The following is a 10,754-nucleotide window of genomic DNA, read 5'->3' on the forward strand; positions in this document are numbered from 1 at the left end:
ATAAATTATTTTATCATTATATATTATTTTTCCATGAAGACAAGGGAGGCTCTGTCTCACCTGCCTCTCCTGACCGCATGTCTCTGTGGCTGATGGATCTCTCGGACCATTAACATCTACTTTATATAAAAGTAATGTTACAAAACAAAAACACCGTTTCTATGGAGACTTAACTCTAGCATATCCAAGGGTAAAATTAAAGAAAGGTTAAGGCAAGAAATTCAGACATATATACAGGATAATGACAATGGAGAAGTTTCCCTGTAATATTATGGGGTGCATGTAAAGCTGTCTTGAGACATCAAAAAGTTAGAAATGTTGCCTTTAGTACTTTCTTTAATTCCCAAATATATTAGTGTGTGTTGCAGAATGTGTCAATGATGGGCACTACCTTAAAATACTGTGTACAACTACGCTTTATAAACTTCGGTCCATTTGTAATATTTTACTGGCAGATTTTAAGCCACATTCAATATGGCGGATACTGTGACGTATCGCAGCAACGGTCTGCATATTCATGTCTATGCTGCATACTCCACTAAGTTAGAATACTTTTTAAAGTATGACTTATTTTTCTCTGTCCCCACGTGCAAATGTTAATATAAATACCCGGAAAGCTCCAACCACGTGACTGAATTACCATGGCAACGGCCTCTGGCCGAGTCTGTTTCCAACATCAAATAATAACAATAGATTGTATTAAAAGCCAATTGAACTCTGAGCTTCTACCTGCATGTTAGGCTGCCTGGTTCAACAAGGTTCGGTGAGGTTCGGTGAGGTTCGGTAGGTTTAGTTCATGTGGGTTTTACTAACCGCTTCCTGTTGATGGGATATCTGGAAACCAGCTCTCCCCAACATGTCGACAGGAATTGGATGTGAATTTGGTTTTGGTCTAAATCTCCCAACCGAACCATTAACCAAGTTCAGTCCGGTTCAAACTTTTTATCTGGTTTATTGTGGCTTTTATTTTGACAGTCTTCCCCTCTTGAGTTGTTGAGTGATATTATTTTGAAATCCCCGACGGAAATATGTTAGAAACACTTCCGCTAGCGTTGCGCCGGTCCCAAAAAGTGCAGGCCCGATCGGTGCGGATAATCCGGCTCCAGTGGGCCGGGAAGCCGCAGAAATGAGCCCGAGGAGCAGCTAGCGGACCCCGGGAAGGTAACCTGCCGCTAAATGTCCCGGTTCGTCCCGTTTTCAGAGCTCCACACGCCGCCCAGTATGCTAACTGGAGCTAGCATCTGCTACCTGCATCAGGGTAAACAGTCCCGACCAGATCCAGAACCTGCTGGTTCTGCTGGGAAATATCTGGATTAGGCTGGTTCTTTCTGCAGCCGAGGAGAGGACACACCTGGACACTCCTCCCCTTAAATCAAACCAGGTGTCGGGTCACGTTGCTGTCCTAAATCTGATCACATGACCGGAACCCGCCCTTCAGGTTCTGTGACCTTCCTGATGGCAACCATCCCCGACCCCCGTCAGGGCCTTCAGGTCAAACCAGCCTGGTTTCCATGGAGACGGCTCCACCCTGCTCTTGGATGGGTCCAAGTGTCCCAACCTGCAGGACACCTGGACCCAGAACCAGTCCAGAAGGGTTCTGGTTCTGGACCGTCCTGCTATTTTTTCTGTCTTTAGACCAATCAAACTGCAATGTTTCTCTTGGCCTCTGATTGGCTGAGTCTGATATCTGATCATGTTTTATTCTTTCTGTCCTTCATTGTCCAGAACCGGCCCAGAACGTCAGGTTCTGAGAGAGTTTCCTCTGATTGGAAACTGATCAATAATCAAAGATGCTGCAGGTTTTCTCTCAGTTCACCTCTGCCTTTCTCTCTCTCCAGGCTTTGATATGCTCTCTCGCCCGCTGACAGAGACCCACCGCAGGGGGCGTGGCCCGACAGCAGAAGCCCTGCCCACTGATCTCCCATTGGTCGATGCAGACGAGGCTCCTGCAGGTGGTTTTGTCTCTTCTTTGTTGGTTTGTGCGTCCGCGGGTAAAGGTGTTAACTCCAGCTATTCACCTGCAGGAGGCCCCGCCCCCCCGGCCCCTCCCTGCTGCTCCTGCGCCTCCCTCTTGCCCCGCCTCCTGGCGGCTCACCGCATGGAGGTGCGGCGCCTCCTACGAGGAGCTTTGTCGTCTCTCGGCCGCCGTATGGACTCTCTGGAGAGGAAGAGGAGGAAGAGGAGGAAGGACGGAAGAAGAGGAGGTGGGTCCATTTCCTGCGACTGAAGAGGTTAATGGGGCGCTGGCGGTTAGGATTTATTGTTTATCGTAATAAAGTTCTTCTACCGTTATGATAAATGCAGATTAATGATGTTTAAACTCTAAAACTGCCTGTGTTGTTGGGTTGTTCACCCTTGTATGTGTGTCGATAAATTAGAAAATGATATAATGAAGTTATTGAGAGCATTTTACTGATGCAAATCACACATTTATATGACTGCTGACCAAAGGACTGAATACACCTGGAGATGTTAAAGGTGTTTGTAGGGCCCTGATTGGTTCTTGTTTGCTCTGGTAGGTTCTGTTTGGCACTAGTTGGTTACGGTTGGCCTTGATTGGCTGTGATTGGCCCCTATTGGCTTTAGTTAGCTCTGGTTGGCCCCGATTGGCTCTGGTAGGTTCTGATTGGCTCTGGTCCACACTGGTTGGCTGCGTCCTGCAGTCATAGCCAATCAGAGACCTGAAAAAAGGTCATGAGTAGATAATGAGTTATTGTCACTTATTATTATCACAATTGTAGCACAAAATATGATTTAAAATGGATCCATCATGCCTTTAAATCCTTCCTTTTCACATGTAACTCATTCACCTCTGGTCTGTATAAACTGCACTGCTTCGCTCTGAATTCCTCGTTTACCTGTAATCTGGTGTTTTACAGAAACTTGGTTTTTTTGTTTTTGAAAGGAATCCGGGATTAGTTGAACATGTCGGCCTAAATATGTTGTATTTTTTTTATAAACTAAAATATTGCTATTTCTGATAATTCCTTCAAATTATCAAATTATTTATTCCTTCATGTTCTGTTATATTTTTCACCCATGGAGGTCGCCATTTTTTCACCGATGGGTTGATTAGGTCATCAGGTCAGAACTAAAACATGCAGGAGGCCGGCCCTCGAGGACCGACTTTGGGCCCCCCTGCTATAAACCCATCTTTCTTTCATGACGAATTCTGCCCTGCTAGTAAAATGCTCACTGCAGAAGAGACGCTTGCAGTCTGGCTTATTAAAAAACACACACACAACGCTTAGCCTGGCGGGGGGGCACGTAGAGCCTGGCGGCCCGCCAGGCCTGTAATACACTGGGGGAGAGCCTGCTGAGGAGGGGGAGGAGCCTTCTACCAGGTGTCCAGAGGCTCCTCCCCCTTCATCATCTGCCTTAGTCACCTAACCTCACCTGCTTTCTTCCTCACCAGGTCCTCCTAGTATCACCTGCAGCTCCTTCTCTTGCTCACCTGCATCGTTGCCTCATGTCATCACTTCCTCTTCGTGGTCACCCTCCGCTTCATCAGACCGTATCAACCCAACTCCTTCCTGCAGCTTCAGCCAATCAGAGCAGAGTAGGAGGGGCAGTGAAGGAGAGGAGGTGAGGAGGAGGAAGAGGAGGAGAAGCCATGAAGGCTTTCTTCCTCCAGGGAATGAGGAGGAGGAAGAGGAGAGGTTTGTGGGTCAGATGGTGGTCTCTGTCAGAGGAAGAGGAGGACCTGAGGAAGCAGAGACAGAGCCTCTCGTCCTCCATGACTTCAACCAGAGGAAACGCAGACGAAGGGTCGGCCAATCAGAGCAGGGCTTCAGCGTGCTGGTGAAGAAGAACGGCTACAGGTGAGTCCGGGTCGCTGAAGGTGTGCGGCGCACCCAGGTGACGCGGTTCTGACGTGCTCTGCTTCTTTCCTAGCTCCCAGCATGCACTGCTTCCTCTGCAGGCGGCCGAGACCTGTGGCCAATCACAAGCCCTCGCTGTGTTGCCGGGACGGTGGATGTTTTCTGACATCGTCACGCACCTGTCCTCCAACCGGACCCACCCACAGCCATGGCTGCAGAACCCCACCCCAGTGCTGCACCTGTCTGCTGTTGCCATGGAGACGGTGTTAGACTGGGTGAAGGGCGGAGCCTATTGGAGTCCTCTGCGTTCTCTGAAGGACTGGACAGCACCGCCCAGTTTGGACAGCGACCACAGGTAGGGGGCGGGGCCGTGGGGATAAGGGAGGGGTCTGTGGGATCTGAACCCAGGACTCCCTCGCTGCAAGGCAGCAGCCGCTGCTCCGTGAAAGCTTTATCGTGGATCGATTGCTCAGGCCTGAACGGTAGCAGTTCGTCATCCTCCCTCTAGGGGTCACTATAGCTGCCAGCACAAGGTCGGTCTGGCTATGTAGCTGGCTGTTAGATTAATCCGGATGTTGCCGTTGGAGACGGCGTGCTCCAGGTTTTCCTGTATGTCTGCGTCCAGAGTCTGTTACCATGGTGATGGACTCATTGGTTCCTCCCTTTTCTCCTGATTTATTACCAATCAGCTGATTAATAAGTTACATGAATAATCCATTTATTTACTAACTAACTTATGTTTCATCCTCAGCTATATAAGAAGACCGACAACCAGGTAACAGATTACCTGAAACACACTGTGTGTGTGTGTATGTGTGTGTGTGTGTGTGGGTGTGTGTGTGTGTGTGTGTGCACGCGCTAATAGGTGAACCCATCTCTGTTTCAGCTGTACAGGTTCTCTCCAGGGTCATCACAAGCTGTGGTCCAATCACAGTACCTGGAGCCTGTGGTTGCCAAGGCGACGAGCCTTGCCCCTAAATTTATGTTCAGCCAATGGGCTGTCTGCTGCCCTCCCTGCTGACCAATCAGCAGCGCTCTCAGAGTTTCACAGCACAAATGTGAAGGTGATGATGATGTTGATAACGGTAATGATGATGATGATGACGATGATGATGATGATGGTTCTTGTGACCCAGCTCAGTAAACGAGTGTCGCAGATCAGAATACGGCGTGCGTCGCCGCGGGAGACCCCTCTCACACCAATGGGACTGCCCAAAGCGAAACGGTAAGAAAACAGACAAAGTTTCTCCAGCATTCAGCAGAAATTAGTCCGATGGGTTTTGGGAATCCCGTAGAAACCTCAGAAATAATCAGTTTAATGATGAAGTCATCTAGTTATGTTTGGCCATTCTGCTGCCTGGAAAGTGCTGGTGTTTCTGATGTTGGTGGGGAAACGTTTCCCGTTTACACTGCATCGCCAAGACACTTCCAGTCAGCTGCAGTTGTCCTGCCAGGCCACTGGGTGGCGCTAGTATTTTAACAGTAACCCGTCTGCTACATTTCCTTTCCCAGACGTTACGCTGTCCGCCATTGTTTCTGTTATTCGGCTGTTGAAGCACAGAATAAGCCGTTGGCTCTGTGCTTGAGCGCTCTCAGTACTTGGCTCATCTGCTGGGCGTCACAGGACCGTTCCAATCTGACACCTGGTTTCAAAACGAGCCGAAAGGAGAAAGGTCACTTCTTAACGAGCGGCTGGACCGCAACAAATAGGTTATGGTTCAGCTGAAGTAAAAGATGTAAAAGATGGCGCCGGTGTGTGTGGCTGCTTGTCTGTCATTCTCTCGTTTGATCATGTTGGTACTGTTTCTGACCTGTGTCATCTACGAAACTGAGTCTCTGCTGGTGTATGATCGCAACACACTACTAGACCTCCAACCTTTGGTCCAGGATATGATGTTATTTGATGTTGCTGGCCAACAATCCCTGCCCCCGCTTTTGTCGGAGATTCCGAGTCACCTGTTCCGGGTTCCTGCGCTGCTTCCACGGAGGAGACGTCGTCGTGGTAGACGAAGCGGCCGGCTGGTGAAGCTGAAATTTTATCTGACGCACTGCTCTCCTTTTACCCGATCATCGTATGGATCATTTTTAGGCTCTCAGGTGCCTCGGCGTTTCTTGGATCCCGTTGATGTCTGCTTGGTGCCCGTGGTCGGCGTTGAGGCCCCTCTGCACCGCCACCCTTGCCTTTCCCGGCTCAACATGCGCCGACAGTGTCTCCAAAACCTGAGACCGCTGTGTCGGGTTTCCCGACTTGTCGAAGCCCATGATCCAGTTCCTGTCAGGATTGGTCTGGTAAACGCCAGGTCGCTTGGGAATAAAACTTTTATTCTTAGGGACTTTTTTAGTCACCAAGACCTGGATTTCCTGTGTGTGACTGAGACGTGGTTGAGTGTTGGTGAGTCCAGTGCTCTATCTGAGCTTTTACCAGCGGACTGTTCTTATTTTAATTCACCACGGGCTTCGGGAAGAGGGGGAGGCACAGCGACTGTTTACAAACAGGACTACAGATGTAAGCAGTGTTTTCTACAGACATCTTTCCCCAGCTTTGAGTTTACGGCATTTGAGATGAGACACGTAAACCCAGTTTTCTGTGCTGTCGTCTACCGGCCCCCCAAATATAATAAGGATTTTATAAGCGATTTCTCTGACTTTTTATCTGGGATTATAACTAACTATGAACATGTTCTTATTGTTGGAGATTTCAATATACACGTGTGTTGTCCTGATAAACCTCTGGTAAAGGACTTTTTAAGCCTTCTGGACTCTTTTAATTTGGTGCAGGCTGTATCCAGCCCAACACATGAGCACGGACACACACTGGACCTGGTCATTTCCTGTGGTCTGCCTGTGACTAACCTGGAAATCTGTGACTCCGTGTTCTCGGATCACCTGCCTGTTTTATTCAATGTCAGTTTGACACCTATTGCAGTTAAAACTCGCGCTGCTGCTTGGCGCTGTCGGATTATTAACCCTTCCACTGCCACTCAGTTCTCTACTGCTTTTCTTCAGCTCTGTGGATCATCTGACTTTCTCCACTCTGATACAGAAGAGCTCTGGTCCTGGTTCTATTCTTCCTCCCAAACCATCCTGGACTCGGTTGCTCCATTAAAAACCAGGCAGCCAAGGATTAAACCTGAGCCTTGGTTTAATGACAGAACTCGTGCTGCAAGGAAGGAATGTCGTCGTGTTGAACGCAGGTGGAAAAAGGATAAATTGCAGATTACTTTTCAGATTTTAAAAGACTGTTGGCGTCTCTACCAGAGCACGGTTAAAGAGGCAAAAAGGAAATATTTGGCAAATATTATTCTCTCAAACTGCCATAACCAACGTGTTTTATTAACACCATTGACTCTCTGCTTAATATTCCACAGAATGCCTGTTTGGAAGCTTCTCCTGATGTGTGTGATGATTTTCTGCATTTTTTTATTGAAAAGGTTGGTAGTACCAGGGCTCTTATCACAGCTCCTGACTCTGACCCCTCTGTTTTGGTCCCTCGCTCGGCTGCTTTCGATCAGTTTGTGCCTGTGAGTGTCTCACTTTTAGAGGACGCGGTTGGCCATATTAAGCCATCAGGTTCCCCTCGTGATCCTGTCCCTCCACGATTTTTTAAAGATATCTTATCTAGCATAGGGCAGCCTGTTCTTGCAATTATAAATAGCAGTCTGTCATCAGGTGTGGTCCCTGCTAGTTTTAAACATGCAGTAGTGCAACCACTGCTTAAAAAACCTGGCCTTGATCAAACTGTTCTGGCTAATTATCGGCCTATTTCGAAGCTGCCTTTTCTTTCTAAGGTTTTAGAAAAACTTGTGTACTGTCAGCTGAAACAGTTTTTAGATTACAATGGCATTCTGGAGGTTTTCCAGTCAGGTTTTAAAACTCTTCATAGCACAGAATCTGCTTTAATAAGAGTTTTTAATGACATCCTTCTTGCATGTGATTCTGGTAACCATGTTGTTCTGATTTTACTTGACCTAACTGCTGCCTTTGATACAGTAGACCACGACATTTTAATATCGCGATTATACCACGTTGTAGGTATTGGTGGCACTGTTCTTAAATGGTTCAGGTCTTACCTGGAGGAGAGAACAATCTCGGTCAAGATTGGTGACTCTGAATCATCTGCTGCTTCAATGCCTTATGGCGTCCCACAGGGCTCAATTCTGAGCCCACTGCTTTTCTCTCTTTATTTACTGCCTCTGGGTTCTGTCCTCAGGAAACATGGGATTTCGTTTCATTGTTACGCTGATGATTGTCAGATTTATTTGCCCCTGAAGCAAAAGGATGTACATTCTATCAAACATCTCCTGGCATGTCTAGGTGATATTAAAGCTTGGTTGGCCTTGAACTTTTTAAATTTTAATGAAAACAAAACAGAGGTGATGGTGTTTGGACCCAGTGGCTCCTGTGAGTCCTCCTCTGTTGACCTGGGACCCTTGGAGGTCTATTTTAAACCTGTTATTACAGATCTTGGTTTTAAGGTGGACAGTGATTTTAAATTGGATAGCCAAATCAGAGCCGTGGTTAAGTCCAGCTTTTATCATTTAAGGCGATTGGCGTCAGTGAAATCTTTTCTTTCCAGGCAGCATTTTGAAACAGTGATCCATGCTTTTATTTCAACTCGATTGGATTACTGTAACGCACTTTATCTGGGAGTTAGTCAGTCGCTGCTCTCACGTCTGCAGCTAGTACAGAATGCTGCTGCACGACTGCTGACAGGAACTCGAAAGAGGGAACACGTGACCCCTGTCCTGGCCTCACTTCACTGGCTGCCGGTATATTTTAGGATTCATTTTAAAATTCTTATGTTTGTTTTTAAATCACTACATAATCTTGCCCCGGCTTACCTCTCTGAGCTTCTTCACCCATACATACCTTATCGGTCTCTTAGGTCCACAGATCAGCTGCTTTTGGAGGTACCGAGATCAAGAAGGAAGCTCAGAGGGGACAGGGCTTTCTCTGTCATGGGCCCCAAATTATGGAACAACTTGCCTTTGCAGGTCAGGGAGGCCCCTTCACTGTCCATTTTTAAAGCTCGTCTTAAAACCCATCTATTTTATTTGGCTTTCAACTCTAGCGGGATCTAGTTTTTAAATTGTATGTTTTTGTTTTTAAACTGTAAGTTTTTATTTTATGTTTTTTTTATTGTTATGTTGTGTTTTGATGTACAGCACTTTGTATCAGCTGTGGTTGTTTTAAAGTGCTTTATAAATAAAGTTGGTATGGTATGAAGAGTGGCGCCGTGTCAACGGGCCTTAGAGGAGAACTGTCATTATGAAGATCTTTGTAACTTTCGCACATCAGTCCGGTTTGGACCTCCACATCCCATCTGGCCATCGGAACCAACATTCAGGAAGCTGGACTTCCTGAATATCTGACCTGTGTTCCAGTTTTTCCACAAACAGTTTAATTTTGAGGATTTTTCCAAATTTTCCTCCAGAGTGATGATGGTTCTGACCGGGTTGAATCCTCAGAACCTTCTGGATTTAACCAGCGTCTCCATCCACTCTGTCTCCCACAGCTGGAGAATTCCTGGTTTCTATCCAATCAGAGCAGAGAAACGCTGCCAATAGATCTGGTTGTGGAAGGTTCTGGTGAACCTGTCAGAACCCGACCTCAGGAGCAGTTCAGGGCGGTTCTGGTTGATGATGGCGATGATACTTCCTGTGTTCCTCAGGTTGAAGAAGAAGGAGTTCACCCTGGAGGAGATCTACACCAACAAGAACTACGAGGCCCCGCCCAACATCAGGTAGGTACCGGTACCGGACCTCAGAGGTCCGACAGGATCTCTTCTGGTGTTGATGCTTTCTGTAGTCGGTGCTGACAATCAGGGCAGTCTGCCATTAGATCCTGATTGGCTAATGACTGTTGCTAACATCATTTAGGGTTACAACCCATAGGTGACAGCGTGCCTTCAACTCAGCTTCCCAGCATGCTTTGTGTGTTTCCTGCAGGAGCCTGGAAACCATATTTGAGGAGCCTCGGGAGAAGGATGGAGCGCTGCTCCTGATTGGCCAGCAGAAGCGTCGCCGGCTCCTCCTCTTCCCTGACTTCACTCAGCCCAGGAAGAGGAAGAAACCCCAAGGTCCGCCATGAACCCAGCACCTCTGGTTCTTCATTAGCATCAGATGCTGATCTGCTTCCTGTTTCCTCCAGGGCTGGGTCTTCCTGTTTCTTTGGTGCCCAGAAAACGAGCCGCAGTGCGGCGACACGTTCACGGCGGCGGGCTGGATGACGGCAGCGACCTGGACGTGATGCTGGTGGAGCGCCTCAGCGAACTCGATGACTTCCTGACTCAGCAGGGCCTGGACGTATGACATCATTTCCTGACAGCTGACTAAATGGACACACCCAATGGTGACGGTGTGAGGGGGTGAATGGAGACATGTCTGCAGAGGCTGAGCCTTGGATCAGGCAACACCCCCTCCGGGAGGCTCCACCCTCTACAGATACACCTGTGGACTGCCAGTCTCTGCAGTACCCTGTAGTACTCTGCGGTACCCTGTAGTACCCTGTACTACTCTGGAGTGTTGTGAACTGTGATGTTTATTTCTGATGAAAACTGTATTTTTGGACAAATAAAGTAATTTCTTCTCTGAAACATTTTCTGGCTGTCCAATCGTCTGCTAGCAGCTCAGGCTGTGATTGGTCCATCTTACAGAACGGGCAGGTCCATGGAGGCTCAGTCCAGCTTCTCCATCAGGACTTCGAAGGACTCCAGAATCTTCAGCCACAGGAAGCCAAACCCAGCTTAACATCACACGACCCAGAGGTCATGTGACCCAGGGGTCACATGAGCCAATGTCCCAGTGGATTCAAGGACAAAGACTTTTTCTCTTGTGGGTAGATCACCTAGAAAGTGGCCATTCGACAGTTTTCATGTGGTTTTTGTCTATGTGATAAGTATGATATAGTTTGTTTTTAGAGTTTAAAACATTT

The 10,754-nt window shown here is 47.7% G+C and overlaps 1 protein-coding gene across 1 annotated transcript; it reads left to right on the forward strand.

Annotated features, from left to right (window-relative positions):
* The first annotated feature begins 1,032 nt into the window (after positions 1-1,032).
* Positions 1,033-10,418, forward strand: LOC116724117 (uncharacterized). Its single transcript, XM_032569491.1, has 11 exons — positions 1,033-1,161; positions 1,839-1,952; positions 2,025-2,204; positions 3,416-3,821; positions 3,895-4,176; positions 4,573-4,596; positions 4,708-4,885; positions 4,958-5,046; positions 9,493-9,564; positions 9,770-9,900; positions 9,972-10,418. The coding sequence occupies exons 2-11, from the start codon at positions 1,847-1,849 to the stop codon at positions 10,130-10,132; spliced, it is 1,629 nt and encodes a 542-aa protein (XP_032425382.1). The 5' UTR covers positions 1,033-1,161; positions 1,839-1,846; the 3' UTR covers positions 10,133-10,418.
* Positions 10,419-10,754: the final 336 nt, after the last annotated feature.

This window comes from Xiphophorus hellerii, chromosome 8, assembly GCF_003331165.1.
Source record: "Xiphophorus hellerii strain 12219 chromosome 8, Xiphophorus_hellerii-4.1, whole genome shotgun sequence".
NCBI lineage: Eukaryota > Metazoa > Chordata > Actinopteri > Cyprinodontiformes > Poeciliidae > Xiphophorus > Xiphophorus hellerii.

What these genes read in the sequence shown, in the direction of transcription:
- LOC116724117 (XM_032569491.1), top strand. Translation starts at nt 1,847, where the DNA reads ATGCTCTCTCGCCCGCTGACAGAGACCCACCGCAGGGGGCGTGGCCCG. An exon ending in TGCAGACGAGGCTCCTGCAG is followed by an intron (nt 1,953 to 2,024) that starts GTGGTTTTGTCT and finishes ATTCACCTGCAG; the next exon opens with GAGGCCCCGCCCCCCCGGCC. An exon ending in ATAAGAAGACCGACAACCAG is followed by an intron (nt 4,597 to 4,707) that starts GTAACAGATTAC and finishes TCTCTGTTTCAG; the next exon opens with CTGTACAGGTTCTCTCCAGG.